Source organism: Lygodium microphyllum, chromosome 13 (genome assembly GCF_053477565.2).
Source record: "Lygodium microphyllum isolate KBCC chromosome 13, Lygodium_microphyllum_v1.1.10, whole genome shotgun sequence".
Taxonomy (NCBI): domain Eukaryota; kingdom Viridiplantae; phylum Streptophyta; class Polypodiopsida; order Schizaeales; family Lygodiaceae; genus Lygodium; species Lygodium microphyllum.
The window spans coordinates 10,017,465-10,038,837 of record NC_141147.1 but is presented as its reverse complement, the minus strand read 5'-3'; the positions used below and the strand labels follow the sequence as shown (position 1 = coordinate 10,038,837).

The 21,373-nt window shown below is 41.7% G+C and overlaps 1 protein-coding gene across 3 annotated transcripts in view; it reads right to left on the bottom strand.

Annotated features, from left to right (window-relative positions):
• The window catches only part of ARP (apurinic endonuclease-redox protein), a 50,881-nt gene extending 29,732 nt beyond the window's left edge, over positions 1-21,149 (bottom strand). Inside the window, exons 1-3 of one of the 3 annotated variants that reach the window (XM_087690754.1) lie at positions 20,963-21,080; positions 13,439-13,615; positions 12,086-13,088 (exon numbers count right to left, since the gene is read on the bottom strand). In XM_087690754.1, coding sequence (XP_087546880.1) covers positions 12,086-13,021 — 936 coding nt within the window. In that variant the 5' untranslated portion in view covers positions 13,022-13,088; positions 13,439-13,615; positions 20,963-21,080. Of the gene's footprint in view, positions 1-12,085; positions 13,089-13,438; positions 13,616-20,962 lie in introns of all 3 variants that reach the window. The other 2 variants (XM_087690753.1, XM_087690752.1) reach the window with 2 other exon arrangements.
• Between the last annotated feature and the right edge of the window lie 224 nt (positions 21,150-21,373).

Sequence of the window (21,373 nt, the reverse complement as noted above, 5' to 3'; positions counted from 1 at the left end):
CGGGGCCTGTTTTGGAGGCGGAAGTGTTCTGCACGCACTCAGGAAAAAGCTCTGTTTTATGCTGTGCGACCACTGTTCTACAGGTCGGTGAAAAGTTACCACAGATATTGCATCGTATGCTTGTGTGCAGAGACATTGGGAGTTACAGAATCATCCTTGGTTCCTGTATATGCAAAATCGTCACTAGGAAGTGACTGTGTGGTCAAATACCACTTTCGCCAGTTTTGCAGATTTGCCCTTGTGAGGCTGAAGCTGTGTTCTTTGCAGTGACAGAATTTTTTGCAGTGTTCTGTAATGGCGTCTGATTCTCTTTCACAGATTGTCACTGAAAAGCTTGACAAGAACAACTTCCAAGCATGGAAGTTTAGAATGACGAATTTCCTTATGGGAAAAGGATATTGGGAATTTGTTGCAGGAAATGAAGAAGAACCAGTTCTTCCTGATGTTCCCAATCAACAGCAAATGCAGGCATTCAAAGCATGGCATGAGAGAGCCAAGAAAGTTATGTACTGGCTGTCTATCAGTATTTCAGACTCTATGATTGTGCATATTCAGGATGCAAGTACGCCAAAGGAGGCATGGGATACTTTGTCAAAAATGTATAGCACAAATACGCAAGCCAGGAAAATGCAGCTCAAGCAAGAGTTGCATAATGTGCAAAGAGAAAATATGAGCATCAATGACTACCACATGAAGGTGAAGAAGATTGCAGATGCACTTGCTTCCATTGGGTCGCCAGTGGAAGATGATGATTTAGTTTCTGTGACCTTGAATGGTCTAGGAAAGGATTATGCACAGTTTCGAACATCCATTTCAGTTCGTGAAAGATTTCCTGATTTTGAGGAGTTGATTGCTCTTCTAATTTCTGAGAAGCAAAGAAATGGTGGTGCATCTTCTTCAGGAGGAACTTCAAAAGAAACTGTATTCTACTCAAATGCTGGAAGAGGTAGAGGCAGAGGTAGAGGAGGCCGTTTTGGAGGCCGTGGTAGAAATCAGAATATGCAGCAAACTCAAGAAAACCAGTCCTATGGAGGAGGACGTGGTAACTCTAGAGGCAGGGGGAGCCAAAGAGGTCGTGGTGGATGGCAAAGAGGCCAAAATGCAAACAGTAATGTTGAATGCTACTACTGTGGTAAAATGGGTCATATGGCTAAAGACTGCTATAAAAAGCAGAATGACATCATGAATGGAAAACTGCAACAAGGAAATTATGCATCTTCTAGTAGACAGGGTGATGACAGAAATGAGCATTTGTTTATGGTGCAGCACATGAACAATTCTGTGACAAGTGCAGAAGAAAGCAACGATGTATGGTATGTTGACTCAGGTGTATCAAACCACATGACAGGTCATGCAGAATGGATGAAGGATGCAAGAAAAATGGAAAAACCAGGATTTGTGGAGACTGGTGATGATACTGCACATCCTATTGTGCAGATTGGAAAAATTCCCTTGTCTATGCAGGATGGGAAAAAGAAATACCTGTCGGATGTATTTCATGTTCCGAATATCACCAAGAATCTAGTTTCTGTTGGTCAAATGGTTGAGCAGGGCTTGCAGGTTAGATTTAATCCTCATGGATGCTTTGTTGAGGATATGAAAAATAAAGGTCGCTTGATAGCAAAAGGAAAGAAGAAGGACAGAATGTTTACGTTGGATGCAGACATGTCTGAATTGAGTGCAGCAATGTTTGCACATGGGACCGGTGTAGTTGCAGATATTGATATCTGGCATAAACGCATTGGTCATGTTAATGTACAGCGACTTAAATCAATGCAGGCCCAAAATATTGTTGCAGGATTGCCCAAATTCAAGGTTGCAAAAATGCATAAGGTATGTGAAGCCTGTCAGTTTGGAAAACAGGCAAGGAAACCATTTCCTAGACATGTTCAAGAGAGTGAGAAGCCATTGGAATTAATCCACTCTGATGTGTGGACTACTAAAGCTGCATCTCTTGGAGGCTGTCATTATTTTGTCACTTTTATTGATGACTATAGCAGAAAAGTTTGGGTGTATTTTATGAAGAAGAAAAGTGAAGTGTTTGGGCATTTCAAAACTCTTAAAGCTATGGTTGAAAAAGAAACAGGTCTGCAAATAAAATGCCTAAGGTCAGATGGAGGGGAAGAGTACCTCTCAAATGAGTTTGCAAGGTTCTTGCAGGAGCATGGCATAAAGCAGCAATATTCATGTAGTCATACCCCACAACAAAATGGAATTGCAGAAAGGAAAAACAGGCATATTGGAGAGGTATCTCGTGCCATGCTCAACGAAAAAGACTTGCCAGATTTTTACTGGGCTGAAGCAGTTGCTACAGCAGTCTACATAATGAACAGGACTCCCACTGCAGCAATACATGGGATGACTCCAAAGGAGAGGTATACTGGTAGGAAACCAGATATTTCTCATTTGAAGATTTTTGGCTGCATTGCCTATGTTCATGTGCCAGATGAGTTGAGATCCAAGTTGGATCCAAAAGCTGAGAAGTGCATCTTTATTGGTTACTCTTTGCAGCAGAAAGGGTATAGATGCTATAACCCTTCTACTCATAAGTTTACAGTGAGCAGAGATGTTTTTGATGAGATGAGTAGCTGGTATAAACCAGTAAATGTGATTGATGATGTAGATGCACAAAATGGTAATGCTGCACAGAATTCACAGCAGCAGTCACAAAATATTAGTGGACCTGGAACGTCTTCTAGCAGTGGTTCACACTCTTCGCCATGGACAGGCAGATTGAGATCAGGAGAATCTTCTCAAAGCAATGCAGATAGTGGTATGCAGGTATCACGAAAAGGAAAAGAGAAGGTAGATCAGCCCATGTTTGATGTGAATGCAGGTCACTCTTATGTGGATGGTGAATCCAGTGGCTCAGAACAGAGCATTGATGATGAGTTGGGTATTCCTTCTATTGTTACACCTGGAGTAAGGAAGACCAGGGATGTTTTGAGAGCACCTGGGAGTGAACCTACTTTGCACAGGTCTACGAGAGCTAGATATCCTGTGGATAGGCTGAAATATGATGGATTTACAGCCATTCACTATGCATATATGGTCAAAGTGATACAGGAACCAGAACCCACTTCTTTTGAGCAAGCCATGGGAAAAGAAAAATGGGAGAAAGCCATGGATGAAGAAATGGATGCCTTGGAAGTAAATGCTACATGGGAATTGGTACCTTTGCCTAAAGGTAAGAATGCAATTGGCTGTAAGTGGGTTTATAAGGTGAAGCACAATGCAGATGGTTCTGTGAACAGATACAAGGCAAGATTAGTAGTCAAGGGGTATGCACAAACATATGGCATTGACTATGAAGAAACATTCAGTCCGGTTGCAAGGATGGCAACCGTAAGAGCAGTCATTGCTATGGCTGCATCAAAGGAATGGTCTTTACATCAGATGGATGTAAAGAATGCCTTCTTGCATGGTGATTTGCAAGAAGAGGTATATATGGAGCAGCCACCAAGTTATGTGCATGCTATTCATCCTGAGTTTGTTTGCAGGTTGAAGAAAGCCTTGTATGGCTTGAAGCAAGCACCTAGAGCATGGTCTGACAAGATAGGACAGTATCTTGTCACTATTGGCTTTCAGATTTCCAAGGCAGATTTCTCACTTTATGTGAGAAAAACAGAGAAAGGTATTATGCTACTTGTCATTTATGTTGATGATTTGATTATGACAGGTGACAGTGATGAAGATATCCTTCATGTGAAAATGCTATTGAAGCAGAAGTTTGAGATGAAGGATTTGGGAGAGCTGCGTTATTTCTTGGGCATTGAGGTGATTAGATCACCAAGTGGGATACAGCTCTTGCAGAGGCAGTATGGATTGGACATGCTGTCCAAATATGGGATGACAGGCTGTAAGCCTATTTCAGTTCCTTTGGAGCAGAATGTGAAGCTGAGCGCAGATGCAGGTGAGCTTCTGGAAGACCCTACTATGTACAGACGCATAGTAGGAAGTTTGATTTATATGACTATTACCAGGCCAGATTTGAGCTATGCTGTTGGATTGGTAAGTCAGTTTATGCAGGCTCCAAGGAAACCACATTTGGATGCGGCTAGACGCATACTCAGGTATGTGAAGTCCACATTGCAGTATGGACTATTTTATGAGACTGGGGTTCAGATACAGTTGCATGGATACATTGATGCTGATTGGACTGGTAGTATTTCTGATAGACGATCTACCAGTGGATATGTGTTCTCTTTTGGGAGTGCTGCAGTCACTTGGAGCAGCAAGAAACAGCCTACAGTTGCCTTGTCGAGCACAGAGGCTGAGTACAGGGGTGCAGCAATGGCTGCATGTGAGGTAGCTTGGTTGCATAAGCTACTTTATGATATGCATCAGTCTACAGATGGGCCAGTTGTCATTTATTGTGACAACATGAGTAGTATACACTTGGCAAATAACCCAGTCTATCATGCTAGAACAAAGCACATTGAGGTGCATTATCACTATGTGCGAGAGAGGGTTTTACTAGGTCTTATTGATCTAGTTTATGTCAGCACAGAGGATCAGGTAGCTGACATATTCACGAAGGCATTGGGCGCAGAGAAGCTGCGCAAGTTCAGAGACCTGCTTGGTGTGCAGGAATTGGGATTGAGCTCGAGGGGGAGTGTTGAGATATCGAGCTCCACTCGTGATACGCCAGGGTGACCGTTGTGTATTTATGTCACCGACTTGTCAGTTGTTGCAGACGCGGTTGGTACACCGCCCATGAATAATAGCTACATGACAGCTATCCTTATCTACTCTAGTTCGTGGCTCAGTTAGTATGCCACCTTAGTTAGTTGAGTTTGGTTTGAGACCCATATATAGGGTTCTTCTATTTCTTTGTATGTGAGTTCTTTTGGCTTACACAACTAAGAAGAGGAAAACTGTTTTCAGCCTCCACCCTCGTGTGTATTCCCCCATTGTGCAAGCAAGAAAGCTACAAGTGAGACTCTTTCCTTCTCTCCCACAATCTTGACACCCTCAACAATCTATCACCCATGCTAAGAAATCCCTTATACTCATTCATGAAGATCTTTGTGGTCCCACATCCACTATTGCCTTGAATGGCATGCTATACTTCTTTTTGATAGTGGATGATTTCTCTAGATACATGTGGATGTACTTCCTAAAGCACAAGTTAAATGCCTTCATTTATTTTAGTACTTAGATACTGCAAGTCCATAACCAAGCTGGTCATCATGTGGATGCTATGAGGAGTGATTCTAGTGGCGAGTTTACCTCCCACGAGTTTTCTGAGTTTCTACAAGAGCAAAGGAGTACAACCAACTCACTTCTACCAACTCTCCTACACCACAGAATGAAGTCGTAGAGCGTAGGAACCAAACAATCATAAATATGGCACACTCTATGCTGTTCATAGCAAAGCTCCCTACATGCCTTTGGGTTGAGGCTGTTAACACTTCAATGTACATCCTTAACCAATATTCGTCTACGACAACCCCTACATTTAAAAGCCATTCAAAAGTATTGTTAACTACTTTTTATTTTTAAAATATAAAATCAAACCTACATAAATTCTAACAACTATCCAGATTTGAAGCTGAGATTCAAAGAAATTTTATTAAAATTCTAAACCAAAGAAATATTTATGTTGAATCGCTTATTTTTATTAAACGAGTTAAAGCACTTACGTAAAGTACGAGAATCGTAATTGCGTCTTTGGAAGCCGTGTCCTTTGCAGTCTAGCCAAGGGAGTCTATCCAATCATTCCAAACAACAAGCTCATCATTTCCCGCTTCCTTGAGTTTTCATTTTCAAATTGCATTGTTGCCATAGGAATAGCCACTTATAACTCTCTTAAGATTTAAATCTTGATTAATTTCAAGCTTAAGAGCTTAGCCTCCATAGTTTCATGTCGACGACCAAGAGGAGGGGAAGAGAGTAATTCAATATCTCTAGCATGCTTCCACGAAATCAAGAGCGAGCTAGAGCGATTGAAAGGCAATAGATTATTCTCCTACTCTATCACTTCAGAAGAAATGCTTGCACTTCGTCTCTATCTCTATACTAGACTCCATTGGAGGTATTTTTTGGCTCTCTCCCTATTATTTCTCACTTCAAAGTTTTTCGTAGTTGTGCTTATATCCACACTTCTCATAACAAGATAGTAAAGCTCACCCCTCAAGCAAATCTCTTGATCTTTGTGGGCTATTCTTCCAAAGCAAAAGCGAACTAGATAGTATTGATCGAAATGAGACTTGGACCTTGGTGGATTGTCCTCGTCACAAGCTGGTTATCAAGACGAAGTGGATTTTCCAGACCAAGCTAAAGGCTAACGGCACTTTAGACAAATATAAGGCTCACCTTGTAGTGTAAAGTTTCAAGCAAAAGCACGGCATTGACTATGAGGAAACCTTCACACCTACTGCTCGCTTCACATTTATTTTGTTTGTTAGTTATACTTGTCACTCACCATGGTTGGCTGATCTATCAGATGGAGGTCAAAAGTGCCTCTTTGAATAGTTATTTGGAGGAGGAGGTCTATGTGGAGCAACCTCCCAGCTTTTCTTCTACTAACCAAACTGACAAGTATTTTGCTTGTGAAAGGCTCTTTATGGACCAAAGCAAGCACTGAGGTCTTGCTATCACAGGATGGACAAGTTCTTACGGACTCATGGATACCATTCTACCCCCTATGATCCAAATCTATATGTGCGCACCAGTAGCGTGGGCATTAGCTATATCCTGCTCTATGTTGATGATATATTACTCACTAGCTCAGATTCTCCAGCAATAGCAAATATCAAGGCAAACCTTTGCTCTACATTTGAGATGGCAGACTTAGGTTTGTTGTCTTATTTCTTGGGGATGGAGATTGTTAGATCTGAGGAAAGTATCTTTCTGTCCTAGCAAAATATGCCTTTGAACTGGTGGAACAATATTACACTGATCACACACAACTAGTGGCCACATCTCTTGATCCCACTATCCATCTCCACAAGGATACCTCGGGTCAGTCTTCTGATGCTTCCACCTATCATTCTATTGTAGGAAAATTACTTCGGTTGATTCATATTAGGCCATATTTTGCATATTCGGTTAGTTTGCTTACTCAGTATTTTAATGCACCTAGAATGTCTCATTGGACTGCTTATCTTCGTATGTTAAGATATTTAAGGTGTATCTATAATTATGGACTAACTTATGGTCATGGTTTATACTTACAAGGGTACACTAATTTTGACTCGGAGGGAAATCCTGACATCTGACGTTCCCATGAAGGCTATCCCTACACCTTGGGTACAACACCCATCTCTTGGGCTAGCCATAAGCAAGAGACAGTAGCGGCTTCCACAATCGAGGCAGAATATCGAGCTCCCTTTAATGGTACTATGGAGGCCATCTATCTAAGGAACTTCTTGGCCGCACTTCAATTTCCTGAGTGACATTGCTCTTATGGGCAATCCTATCATCACCCCTTGAACATGGCATGTGGAGGTTTATTTTCATTTCGCTAGAGAGCAAATTGAGCTAGGCACTATTCACCTAGAGTTTGTGCCATGCAATGACAATTTTACAAATATTTTGACCGAGGCAATCAACATGCCGGTTCTACAGTATCTTCTACCATGGATCGGCTTGGGTACACCATACTCTACTTCCAATTGACATGGAGAGGATATTTCCCTCTTACTTCTCCTTCCAATTTGAGAGGAGGCGGTTTCCTTCTTTTGATAGTGACAATGATTATGCTTACAGTTTTTCACTCTCAGATTTTATTTACTTTGTATTGTACATTATAGACATTTATAACTTCACCCACACTGTCAGGATGATATGATTATAAAAGGGTGCTTGGGCAAGTAAACAATTTCCCTATAAGGACACTGTCCAAGTGGCACTCTTACATCACATTCTGCACGAGCATGCAAACTTGCACCTCCCTTTGCATTACCCCATACATTGGCATTATTTTCACATGCACATGCATCTGTGCGCATTTATCTCTTTTCAGTCACTCTTGGAGTGGTCAACTCTGGATCCACCATACTCGTAGCCTTACAGATGGCAATCTTCCATCGGTAATCTTTTTCCTATGCTTGCATGCCGGCTTTACTCATCTTGCTTACTTCCACGTTGTATTGCCTCTCTCTCCCAATATTCACCATATGATTGACACACACACCCCCTCCTAAATCTCTAGGCACTTCCCCTAGTAGTGTGAGATTGTTTTACCTGTTTTATGAAGGTAGTGGGGTAGTGGGGCTATCCATCCTATTTCTTGTACTTCCGGACACAGTGACTCGATGGGACGAACACTCATTTGAAACTCTCACTTAATGTCAAATCTTGTGAGCACATTAAAACACAACTCTCAAAAAAAGAAAAGTCCATTATTGGTTCCATCCGCCTTTGCACGACTTGATAGGCCCCTAGGTAGCCGACAAGCACCCTTGGTCCAATGCCTTAGCCTCTCTGGGGTGATCACTTGGGCTCCCTTGGTAAGATAACCATCGCCTCTGTAGGCTTGGTAAGTCACTGGGCAGCGGACATGCATACTTTGTCCAATGCTTTGGCTACTTTGGGGCAAAACACCTGGGATAAAAGAACAATAACCAAAAGGGCTTATTTCTCATGGCTCAATTTCGGGCCTAAGAGGGGGTATTGAACTAAAAATGCATTAGCTTGACTTAAACAGCCAAAACATGCTTCATTAATGAAGATATCTTCTTATTTTAAAAAGAAACGCAATCCTAAACAGGTAGTGTATTCCACATGCAAAACCCTAATTTGGGCACCCTCAATTTTCTATAAATAGGCATGCAATCCATACTCTTCCTCAATCTCGTTTTTTGCACATTTCAAGAGCCGTAACTCTGCTGCCCACACCCTGTTCGTGGAGGACATCACAGTGAGAGCCTTTCATCGTAGTCTCCTATTATCTAGTGTCTGATTCCAATCTATGTACATGTCATCTATCTCCTAGAGCTATTGCCAAATTCAAGGAACTTGTGTTTGTAGTTGCCAAGGCCAATCGCCATCATCTACATCTAATCGCCATTAGTAGGAGCTATCACCATCATCATCCTGCTTGCATTTGCAGTCAATCTCTCTCCTTCAACAGTCATCATTAGCATCTGAACTGTCATCATCACTTTCCACCCATCACCCAGTACAATCAACCCATGTTTACCTGTTCTACACAGTCCCCAGTTTTCTCTCTTATTAGGTACCTATGTTTTTAGTATTTCTCTCTCCTGAACTACTTGTCTCCATCAGATCCAATCTCTCTGGCTGCGTTTTCTGGTGTTTGACACACCGAGGATGCCTTGCTGCATTTCGAGATCTATTCAGAGTAGGACACACTTTCCAGCTCATAACCTTTGCCTTGATCCAAGATATACAAGAATTCGAGATTCAATATTCAGTGCATAGTATGTTTGCCGCATGAGCATTGTATATTTACTCATTTACTTCATTATTCATTGTGTTCATTGTCTCTAAGTTACCCTAACCCTAATTGTGTTCTGTGTTATCAAATTTGTGCTTTGCCGTATGATTAGTTTTGTGTTTTCTACGTTTAGAGCATTTCTTCACAGCAACAGCATTCAAAACCCTGGCCTCAGTAATTTCATATACGTTTGCAACTCAACCTCCATCAAACATTTACTTCATTATTCATTGTGTTCATTGTTTTTTAGTTACCCTAACCCTAATTGTGTTCTGTGTAATCAATTTGTGCTTTGTCGTACAATTGGTTTTATGTTTTCTGCGTTCAGAGCATTTCTTCACAGCAACATCATTCAAAATCCTAGCCTCAGTAACTTCATCTATGTTGGCAACTCGACCTCCATCAAAAATTTGTGTTTTCAGCATTCAAGCCACTAGGATTTGCGTTTGTTGCCTAGGCCATCTTCCTGTCATCTGAGGACTGTGCTTCACGCCCTCAACAGTTGGTGATCATGTAAGCAAAGAAGCTCATTGCTTTCAGCAAAATTGAAGAAGCAGGCCAGCTCCACTCTCCAGGATCTACATCTAACTCATCCAAGGCTTGGCCCTCCTAGATCCATACCACCTTTGTCCAACAAGGCAAGGTATGGGACTAGCTTCCACAACTTCCCTACTAAACCCTACTGCCTTGTATCCAGTGCTAGCCTGCCACCCCCCGTATATGGTGAAGAAAGTGTCTAGAGGGGTGCTTCTGACCCTATCTACTACCAGCACAGGGACACCCAGTAATAAAAACTACGATGCCCAGCTGCACAGGCTCTCGATGAGGGAAACAAGCAACTCATATGGGAGCTTTGCAGTGATCTCCACCTACTAGCCCCTGCTCCCGTTCCCCCCACAACCTGCTCAAGATTGAGTTATTGACTGAATACAAGATTTTAAATACCTTATGTTGCCTGAACTATTGAAAGTTGAGCTTGAAAGTTTGGCTATGCCTGCCTGCACAAACAGAGGTCTGATTTCAACTTGTGTGCTTAGCAAAAGGCCCCATTTGTGGTGAAATTTTGTGGGGAGATCAGCCTTGATACCACCATGCTGCCGATGCCAAGAGATGCACAGAACATTCTACATGCTGACAGATTGTCAGCTGTACAACCAGAATGCTGTTCCACAAGAACACAATTAAAGGGAAACAGGAATGCCAGTCTGTAATGATGAATACCATTGGTTTAAGTGCTACAAGGAGCACCATGAAAGAGAAGCTCTAAATCTTGTGATATGACCACGCCATTAGCTGACTGTCCAGAACCACAAGTATGCAAATATCAATGAGGCTTGAAAGGAATGGATGAAACTAATCAAGTAATAAATGATGCAAGATTTTTTGTTACAAATGAGATGTTGGAAGCATAAGTGACCTAGATCAAAGTACCATGTCGCAAATTTAGGATATTGCAAGTACCGATGCACTATGGAAGCTTGTGTGCAAGATATGGCTATGGACCCTCAACAATGACATTGACCAGCTAAGCTTAAAAATGAAATGAGAGACAAGGTAAGCAAAATAGAAGCACTGCATTACAAAGAAGATGCACACGGATTGAGTGGGAGAGGTGCCTCTATACAGGCTAGTGTAAGAGTAGGTAAGATAGGATCAGATAGAGATAAGGGCTTCTCATGCATAAATAGGATAATGTCTTGAAACTCCAAATTCCAGGCAGAACCCAGCCAAAACTATAAAAGGTTGTGAAAATATGTTGTGATAATCATTTTATCAAAACGCGTTAGAATGTTTTGCCAATTTCAAATTCCAACCATGTTACAACAGTGAAACACTCCTGTGCTTGTATGACTACTCCAAGCTGTCAGAATTAGATACCATTCCTGTTCTCACTGAACTTGAAGAAACTAGTCCTTATTTATCACAAGAAGCATAGGAAATATTGGAGAGCTTTTAACATGTAACCTCCTACTCACAACACCATACAGTCAATTATAACTTTTTGTTTAATGTTAAGGTTGAAAGGTTAGAAGCCTGTGTTCACACAAAATACATACATTAAGGTACCTTGATCCTGATATGCACACCTATTCACAGTCTGCGTGGTTTTAGTGCATGGAAAAGTGCAGAAACCAGGCAGCAGTAAGAGACCTTTACACATATCAAAAATGTAAGAGTTTGGAAAAATGCAGAGACCAGGCAGCAGTAAGAAAACTCTACACATTCAAAAACATAAGAGTTTTTTATGTTTCATTTTTAGAGAGTGGGTTCCTTAGATAATATGCTTTGCTGACATTAGTGGCAGAAGTATGGCCACCAATCTATCTAGATTACAAAGAAAGTACAGTATTCTGTAGTTATACTGAAGGTAAAATGCCAATAGCTTCACCAATTTGGATCCAAAGAAGCGACATAACACGAAAGCATTTGTTTTGCAGAGAAGATTCTTGAATGTAGAAAAAGGTTAATGTTGCAAAATCTGAAATGCAACAAGTTATAAATCATCCAACCCCCTTATACTGAAACTACACACTATATGTATATATGGAGCCAAGGGGTCATGCAGATCATAGTAGCTCACAAACATTTTGACACATTCAAAAGCCATACTGGATGTACATAGTGAAATTATTACCTCGTTCTATAAAGTCGACAAGGCCCATGAAATTCAGCACTAACCTGAATTTTCGTCTCTTGCAAGCACAGAACATCAAAGTCTTCATTTTGTGCAAGATCCAAAATGGGACTTTCACAGACCTCACCTTTTCTTTTCAACAGCGCTCTCAGGCCATTAACATTCCAAGAGAGAAGTTTTATTGAAGAATCACAAAGAGATCTAGGCCGCATAGTTAGTGGATTATATGCAGTCCACTCAGGCTGGAGTTTCTTGTGAACGAGCATCATCCATGGTTCTATGTTGACTAAAGCTTTGACTTGCTGCTCCTTGACATCTTTAGCCACCTCTGCCTCAATATTCTCAGATTCTCTCACAGAGACACTCCCAACCCTTTGTTGGGGTGGCTTTGAAGCAGGGGTGTTCCCGTCTTCATTTTGCATTGAGAGAGATGATGCCATGGGGTGCTTGAATTCTGTACTCCTCTCTATCTCAAAAAACTCAGAATCTTTTGTAGAGACATGCCTACCCCTTTTGCGGCGTGTTGTTTGCTTATGCACCACCGTATTCTCCTTGTTTTGCATTTTGGGAGACCCTTCCTTGCTTCTTGCAGTCAAATCTTTGGAATGAGCATCCATTTCATGCTCTTCTGCATGGTTCACGATATCCTTCCCCTCCATGATATGTGTTGCTACCAAATTTCTTCGAGATCTTCTTGTGTACACCACACTGACATCCTTTGAGGTTTCAACTTTCAATCCCATTAGATCGGTGGACACAGCCTTATAACACTGATTCAGGCTTTCCGCTGATCTCAAACCTGAATCCACTAACCTTTGTGGTTGGGACACAATACTCTGTATACTGTTATCGATCATGCAACTCTGTTTGTATCCATTGCTTGTGTACATGTGATCTGTACAATCCATACGTAATGCATGAGAGTCTTTTAGCTTTGAGGGTTGATTCCTGCATTTTTTCTGATTCATCAGCAATCCCATTTCTTCAGGGCAGTCCTTTCCATGTGCTTCCGAGATATTGCATCCATGGACCAAATTGTCAACACTTCTGCCAGATTTGAATGAAGCCAAAAAGAATAATGAAAGATGTAACACAAGCCCTCCAGTTTTCTTTTATCTATAGCTCAAATATGAAAATGTTGATAGCCATCTATACAAAATTAGCTAGAGATGGAGCTGATAAAGCTATACTACATTACAAAATTAACAGATGGATGATGTGTTAAAAGATCCTCTGACACATCAGCCTTTGTTTTGTCTATAAGTCAATATCTGAAAAGATTAGAAGCTGTCTGTACACAAATAGCTTGAAATGCAGCTGATAAAGCTATACTATTAGCAATGCAATAGAATGAAATCATGGCAAATGAGCAATTAAGCAGGAGATGGGTGATGTACTGTGTCCCATATGGTCGTGTCTGGTTTCTCTCAAGAAAGAGTGAGATTGGAATGACTTGGATAGCAGGTTTATTGGTATTTATGAATCCCAATCCCAGTTAGCTCTTGCTGCAATAGTACAAGACTGTTCCCAGGGTAAAACTCCTCAAGTTCAGCTTCAAAATGCGGTGTGGCTGGCTGAAAAGACAATACCTTTTTTTCATACTTACCAAAAGATTATCACTAAGGACTCACACTTTTCCAATGGGATAGAGAATGCATAGGAAATCTTCTGTATGCATACACATTGTATATGTCTTGCAAAACTTTTTGCACCAAAGCAATAATACCAAAGACAAATGATAGTTCAGATAACTGAGAACTCCAAGTTCTAATCACATCATGAGTGGTGGAAGAGTGAAAAGAAAAGCAAGCATACTAGGTGCTGAGCCACTTAATTAGGGTTTGCAGTAGTCATAAATGGCAATGCATTAATCCCTATTTACTTCTCCTTGAAACAACCCCAAACAGCATAAGCAATAAATAAATGGTGGTGTTATCAAACAGTAGGAAAAACGCACAAAAACCTCCACAAATAGTGTCAACTGTAGGCATCTCTTCATCCCTGATCATGCAATCAATCCAGCCCTCAGCCATCAGCCTACTACCCTCACACTGATGTCCAAACCCCATCCCAAGGAGATGCTGGTCATCTATTAGCTGTCATCATCATCCTACCTGCTGCTGCCTGTGTCAGGACATCATTATCAATGGAGAATTATCAGTGGCCTGCTGCCTACACAGCCAACTGTTGTCACGACCCATCTACCCTGCTTTTGCAGGTTGTTTTCTGTCTGTTCTACAGCCCTGCAGTTGCTTTCATATCCTGCAGCCCTACGACGTGCTGATGTCATCAACAACTTGTTTTCAGCTACTTTTGCTGCTGGTACCTGCATTTTCTGCTGCCATCATCATCCTTGACTGGCAAAGACAATGGAGAATTGTGGATTGTGTTGAGCTAAAAATGCATTAGCCTGACTTAAACAACCACAAAACCTCTTATTTAAAAAAGAAACACGATCCTAGAGAGTTATTGTGTCCCATATGCAAAACCCTAATTTGGGTGCCCCAAACTTTCTGTAAATAGGCATGCAGCCCACCACTCTTCCTATATCTCGTTTTGCAAATTTCAAGAGTTGTATCTCTATTGCCACACCCCATTCGCGGAGGACATTGTGGCCAGAGCTTCCCCAACAATTTGCTACCATCTGGAGCCTAATTCCAGCCTTCGTCTAGTACCCTAGAGTTGTCACCTACTATCTGAGTGTTGTGTTTGATGTTGACTTCAACATTTGGTGCTATCGCTAGCAATCTATAACAGCTGTCGCCCTGATCTTCTCTAACCTCAACAAGCTACATTTACAGTTTATGGCTGCCGCTTGGATCTTCTCTCTCCTCCACAGGCTGCGTTTGCAGCTAACAATTGTCGCCTAGTTTTTCTCTTTCCTCACATACCTGCGTTTTTAGTCTTTCTCTCTCCTACACTACCGTCTACATCAGATCCAACCTTCCTTGGCTGCGTTTGTTGGTGTTCGACACACAGAAGCTACCCTAGGCTGCGATTTGAGATCCATTCAGAGTACGATACACTGCATGGCTTATAACCTTTGCCTGGATCCCAAAGATACAAGAGTTCAAGATTCAGTATCGACTCCAAGTATTCACTCCATAGTGTGTTTGCTGCATAAGCATTGTATATTAAGTAGTCAATCACTTCATTATTCATTGTGTTCATCACTATCTCTAAATCACCCTAACCCTAACTGTGTTCTGTGTTTTAGCAGTCCTATGCTTTGTCATACAATTGATTTTGTGTTTTTGCGGTTAGGGCATTTCTTCACATGGTATCAGAGTTAGGTACTCTTTGAGAAACCTTGGCCTTTGATCGGAAAGCTCATTCATGAAAGCAATAACAACAGAAGGGTCAAATGACTTTGAATACATTTACAACACCACTCTAGTCTCCACAACCAAAACATGGATAGAAACAATCACGAGTGGGCCTCCCACCTTGCTACTGCCTAATCTGACATGGGCAAAGAACCATCGAACTACCATGGAGTACATAGACCATAGCAAATTTCTACTGCTAAGTATAATCCCATCCTTATGCATAGGGCTCAGCAGGAGATTGAAGGTAAGCCTGAGTTTTCTCTAGATTCAGTGCACAAAACTAATGATCTTGTAGAACCTTCGGAATCTCCACTATGGACCGGCCATCCGCAAGTGGAACCTAGCTTGGATTACACATCACTTCCACACTACTTCTTTTCTCCAATGCCAAGTATAAACCCTATTATTTTAGATTCTATGCCAATTGATTCTGTATTTTCTGTTGGATCTCGACAAATGCTCGTCAAAAAGGGACTCTTCAAAATAAACTTTGGTTTGTGAGTAATGAGAAAGAAAAATATTTCTTTATGAGCTCAACACTAGGTAAGAAGCTAAAAGAAGAACTTGTAAGTATTCTATCCCTTCCTTTTCCTTCAAATGATTTTATTTCCCATGGTCAATATTAAGTAGGTGTATCTTCATCTAGTGCATATAATGGACAAAAGGAACCAATTATGTTTCCCACAACAGCATCCATCACAAATCCATTTCGGCTCCCAGCCATCCCTCCCTCATCTTCCGTTGTGCCTTCCTTTCCGCTTCCATTAAGTGCACCATGGATGGTATACCTGTGACGAAGGCTCGACCTCCCACACCCACACTTTCAAGTTATCCCTCTAGGAGTGCCTCCCAAACATACTCGAGTGTGGATCGTTTGGTATCACAATTTGCCTCTACGGGATTACCTAGTGAATCATTTTATCATTATGTTGTGCCCTAGCCGACATTTAGATAGGGCTATCATGTTCCAATGCCTTCACGTACACCTACCGTATCATATGGACTTACGTCAGTTTCAGTACCTCCATAACAATCAACACTCATTGGATATCAGCAATCTATTTTTGCCTATCCATCTTTACCCCCTCCTCCTTATCCACCACCCCCAGCACCATCTTATCCCATCCATTCATCTTTCCACACACCTCATGGTTCTAGTTCTACAAGACTCATTTCAACGGGTCAAACTACACCACTTGGTCAAATTTGATTAGGCATGTCTTAGACTCTCATGTTGAGCTCAAAAGTGACGCGAGGATCGAAACACGCAGTGCTTGCTAACAGCAGAGAGACAGAGAGAGGGAGTGCAGAGTTGAGAGTGAGAGTGAGCACGACTTGTGGATACAATGACGAGTGTACCTCTTTAGGTTTTTAGATAGATATATATATGAAAGTACAAATGTGCTAAGGGTGTGTTCACACCCATGCACATATAAAAGGCATGATAGCCCTTTATTCCCAACAACCTCCCACCTAAAGGCAATGTGCCTTAAGAGAAGAAAAGAATCAGCTAAGTCTAGGTATGTACAAAGCTGAAATACATATATCTATCCAACTGCCATCATCTGTCGGCAATGAGCAAACCGCTCTGCTGAAAGACCCTTCGTGAGAAGGTCTGTAGGATTATCATCTGTATGCACTTTGGCAAGCTCAATGCTCTTGCTATCAAGTACATCTCTAATGAAGTGATACTTCACCTGTATGTGCTTCGTCTTTGCATAAAAGACGGGATTTCGTGGTAGCATGATAGCACTCTGACTATCACAATGGAGAACAAGTAACTCTGTAATGCCAAGCTCTCCCACCAAACGTGAAAGCCATAAAGCCTCCTTGCATGCCTCAGTGGCAGCCACATACTCTACCTCTGTAGTAGACAATGCAACACACTTTTGCAGCCTAGAGATCCAAGAGACTGCTTCTCCTGTGAAGGTAAACATAAACCCAGAAGTGGACTTTCTGTAGTCCGCATGACCAGCATAGTTTGCATCCGTAAAGCCAACAACAGATGCCTTCTACTTTCCAAAGAAAATGCACAACTCCTTTGTGCCTTCGAGATGTCTCATAATACCTTTCACTGCATCCCAATGCTGTGAGATGGAAGGATCGAGGTGCAACTGAGATTCAGTACACAGTGTGAGAGTGAGAGACAGAGTGAAGCACGACACCCAAGAGAATAGACTGAAAGAGTGTAACCAGAAAGTACAAAGTACAATCCTTAAACCTTAGGGTTGTAGGGGGTATTCACACCCGACACACACTAAGTGCCCATAAGTGTGTAACATAAGCACATAAGTACATACGACAATAAGACCATAAGTCTGGGGGAAAAAGCCTCTCCTATCGAGAGTAAAAAGTACCCCAGTGTCCTACTGATCACCAACACTCCCATATGAGCGTAGGCGTAAGTGAGGCGTGAGTCAAATACCCAGGATAGTGATCAAGAGTACAAGGATCATCCGCCACCAAAATTTGTCACGAGAAAGAGCTTTGGTGAAGATGTCTGCCACATTACTAGTGGTAGGACAATAGACAAGGCTGATATCACCTGCATGTAGCCTCTCTCTGACAAAGTGATAATGGATCTCAATGTGTTTCGTGCGAGCATGAAACACTGGGTTCCGTGCCACTGCAATGGCACTCTGACTGTCAGTGAACAAAGGAGTAGGCTCCGTAACAGATACATCCAAATCAGCTAGCAAGCGTCTAAGCCATACGCATTCAACTGTGGTACTGAAAGCTGCCTTGTATTCAGCTTCACATGATGATGTGGCAACAGTGGATTGTTTCTTGCTAAGCCAAGAAATGCAAGAAGAGCCAAGAAAGAAACAATTACCACTAGTGGAGTAACGTGTATCATAATCACCAGCCCAATCAGAATCACTGTAAGCATGTAACTGCAGTGGTCCCCCCTTGGCATAAAGCAATCCAAGAGATCGAGTACCCTGCAAAAAGTTTAATACCTTTATGCTCACCCATGGATTTAAACGTAGTCATACAGATCACCGCTTATACACTAAAAAAGCTGATGATGGAAGCCTTATTGTGCTGGTCTTGTATGTGGATGATATGTTGATTGCAGAAAAGCATAAGAGTGCTTTGAATACTCTTAAAAGGCAACTAAGTTCAACCTTCTCAATGAAAGATTTGGGGACAGATGAACACATTTTGGGCATGCACATTAAAAGAGATAGAGGGCAGCACTTGTTTCTCTCACAGGACAAGTACATTAGCAAGCACTTGATAGGTTTAATATGGCTGATGCTAAGCCTCTTGGTGTGCCTTTACCGCCCCATAAAAAGCTTAGCAAAGCTAATTGCCCAAAGGATGATGTAACTGCTAGTGCTTTGAAGGGCATACCTTATGCATTAGCTTGTGGTTCTTTGATGTTTACCATGGTTGCAACTCGCCCTGACCTTGCTCGTGCAATGGGAGTTGTTAGTAGATTCATGTCTAACCCTGGCAAGTGACATTGGGAAGCAATGAGATGTATCTAAAGATACTTAAAAGGTACACAAGAGAATTTTATATGCTACGAAAAGGGTACACTAGAGTTGCACGGATTCTGTGATTCGGAAATGGCACGAGATCTAACACTAGAAAATCTACTAGTGGGTATGTCTTTACTTTATCTAGTGGGGCTATTTCTTGGTATTCAAGGTTGCAGAAAATTGTGGCGCTAAGTACTACAAAGGTTGAATGTATTTCAGCCACAGAAGCTTCTAAGGAAGCTATTTGGCTTGGCTGTTTGGTCAAGGATTTGGTCTCTCCAGTGCTTTGTTGTGATAGTCAGAGTGCCGTATGTCTAGCTAAGAATGCTATGTTTCATGCACGTATCAAACACATAGATGTTTGGTACCACCTCATTCAACAGGTCTTGGATGATGGTCTTGTCACACTGACTAAAGTCAAAAACCCAAGATAATCCTACAGACATTCTCACTAAGAGTCTTGCAAAGGTTCAACATGAGCATTACATACGATTAGTGGGAGTTGGCTAGCTTAAAGATACCATTTCAAGCCTTTAAGTGAGAGGTTGTTGGATATAAAGCCCCTTCGAGGGTAAAGCCTTCGGATGTAAAGTCCCTTTAATCTCCGTGCGTATAAACTTATACAAGTGTGAACACACCCTTATTTGCATCCTAACATATAAATGCATTTTATTATTTGTGTACCGTGACTTGTTGGTACACTTGTCTTGGGATTCTCTCACTCTCACTCTCAACATTGCTCCTACTCCATTTGTGGCTTGCATTCCCATTGCGCACTCGTCCCAACAATAATAGTACTTGAGCACGATGTGCATCACAATGAGAGATTATGGCAAAGCCACAACCCAACGCTATACCATTGTGACATCATCTTCAAGTAAAGGTGCAACCAACCTTTCTTCTCAAAAGGGATGGTAATGACATGATTAATCAACAAGTACAACAAGCATAAAATTCACATAAATTGAAATTGCAAACGTTACTACTTAATCTTGGACAATGTATGCGTCCCCTTGCAGTATTTCTTTATCTTGAATTGCAATATGGATGGAAAACATGTTTTGGGGCTATTTAAGTGAAGCTAATGCATTTTTAGCTCAACATATACAAGCTCCATTTCCCTTCCATTATGAAGGATCCTCTGAGTCAAATTTCTATTGCTGTACCCATTTCCATTTATGCATCATCCATCCTACAAGTTCTCTCCCATCTAACCCCATTTTCTCTAGCTCTAGAGATTCCATCGCTTTCAAAGGGGAACAACATTGGTGATACAACTATATATCCCCTTGCCCTTTGTGTTTCCAAGAGGGATTCTCGAGATGAAGAGTAGCTTGTTTATAAATTATAATCTTCTACGGGCCTTTCTTTCATTTTTTATGTCTTGATAGCCACTCACCTTAACATAGTATTTATTGTGGGAGTTGTGGCAACTATATGACTACACCTAACAAATGGCATTGGGATAACGTCAAGGGTATCATGAGGTACATGAAAGGCACATTAGCTATATGAGTTTGTTATGGTGGCTAGGATACAGGAGTTGTGGGATATGCTGACTCTGATTATGCAAGACATGCAGATAGTAGAAAGTTTACCTTTGACTATATCTTCACCTTTGCTAGAGGTACTGTTATGTCTAGGGTGCAGAAATGAAAGACCCTCTCTTACTTGTCTAAAAACATGACACTGATCATGACAGCGAATAATGGGAGTGACTAGACCCAAATCTAAAACGATTGCTTGCCATCTCCTAAAACTCGTGAAGTTCGTCTGCGACCTCTCAAAACTAGTGAAGACTGTCTGTCTACCCGGGCAGGCAGTCCCCCTGCCCCCAACCACACCTAGGTAGGTATGTGGTCCCTCCCTAGCTCACGATGCTGAATACTGTAGAGGAAATGTCAAAACTTTCTTGTGCGACAAACCAGCCGACCATTACGCACTGGGTCTGCTGCAGGTTACTTCAATGGGGGTCAGAGCTCGGAACCATGCATGCTATGGTTATCATAAGCAATCACTATTAAATATAGAGGGAGGATAAGCAACGATCATTGGGAAAAGGTGGTCAAAGATCAAGCTAGTTTTCAATGGAGGATGAGAATACCTGTATTTTCTAACCCTATGACGCATAGTGAGGCTCGTTGCAGCACGGTGATGGTGGAGCTCTGCAGCTTGAAAGATGGCTTGCCCCAGCCTACTGTTGTGCGCTGCAACTACACTTGCCATACAGAGTCCGAAGGCTTTAAAGCGACTAAGGGACGTAAAGCTAACGAGGTTGCGTGGAGCTACATTTCTTGTACGCCTACGTAAGTATCGAACCCAAGAGCCTTTAGAACAGCCATTAAGGCATCTGAGTGGGTGGCGTGAACAACAAGGTTCCTTTTCAAGGGACAAATTGGTGGATTTCAAGCTCTACCTACATCTCTAAGGGTATCTAATAAAATTACCAAAAATAGTATCTCGCTTTTAAAGAAACCGTAAGTAACTTTAAAGTAAGTGCTTTCCACGCCCCATC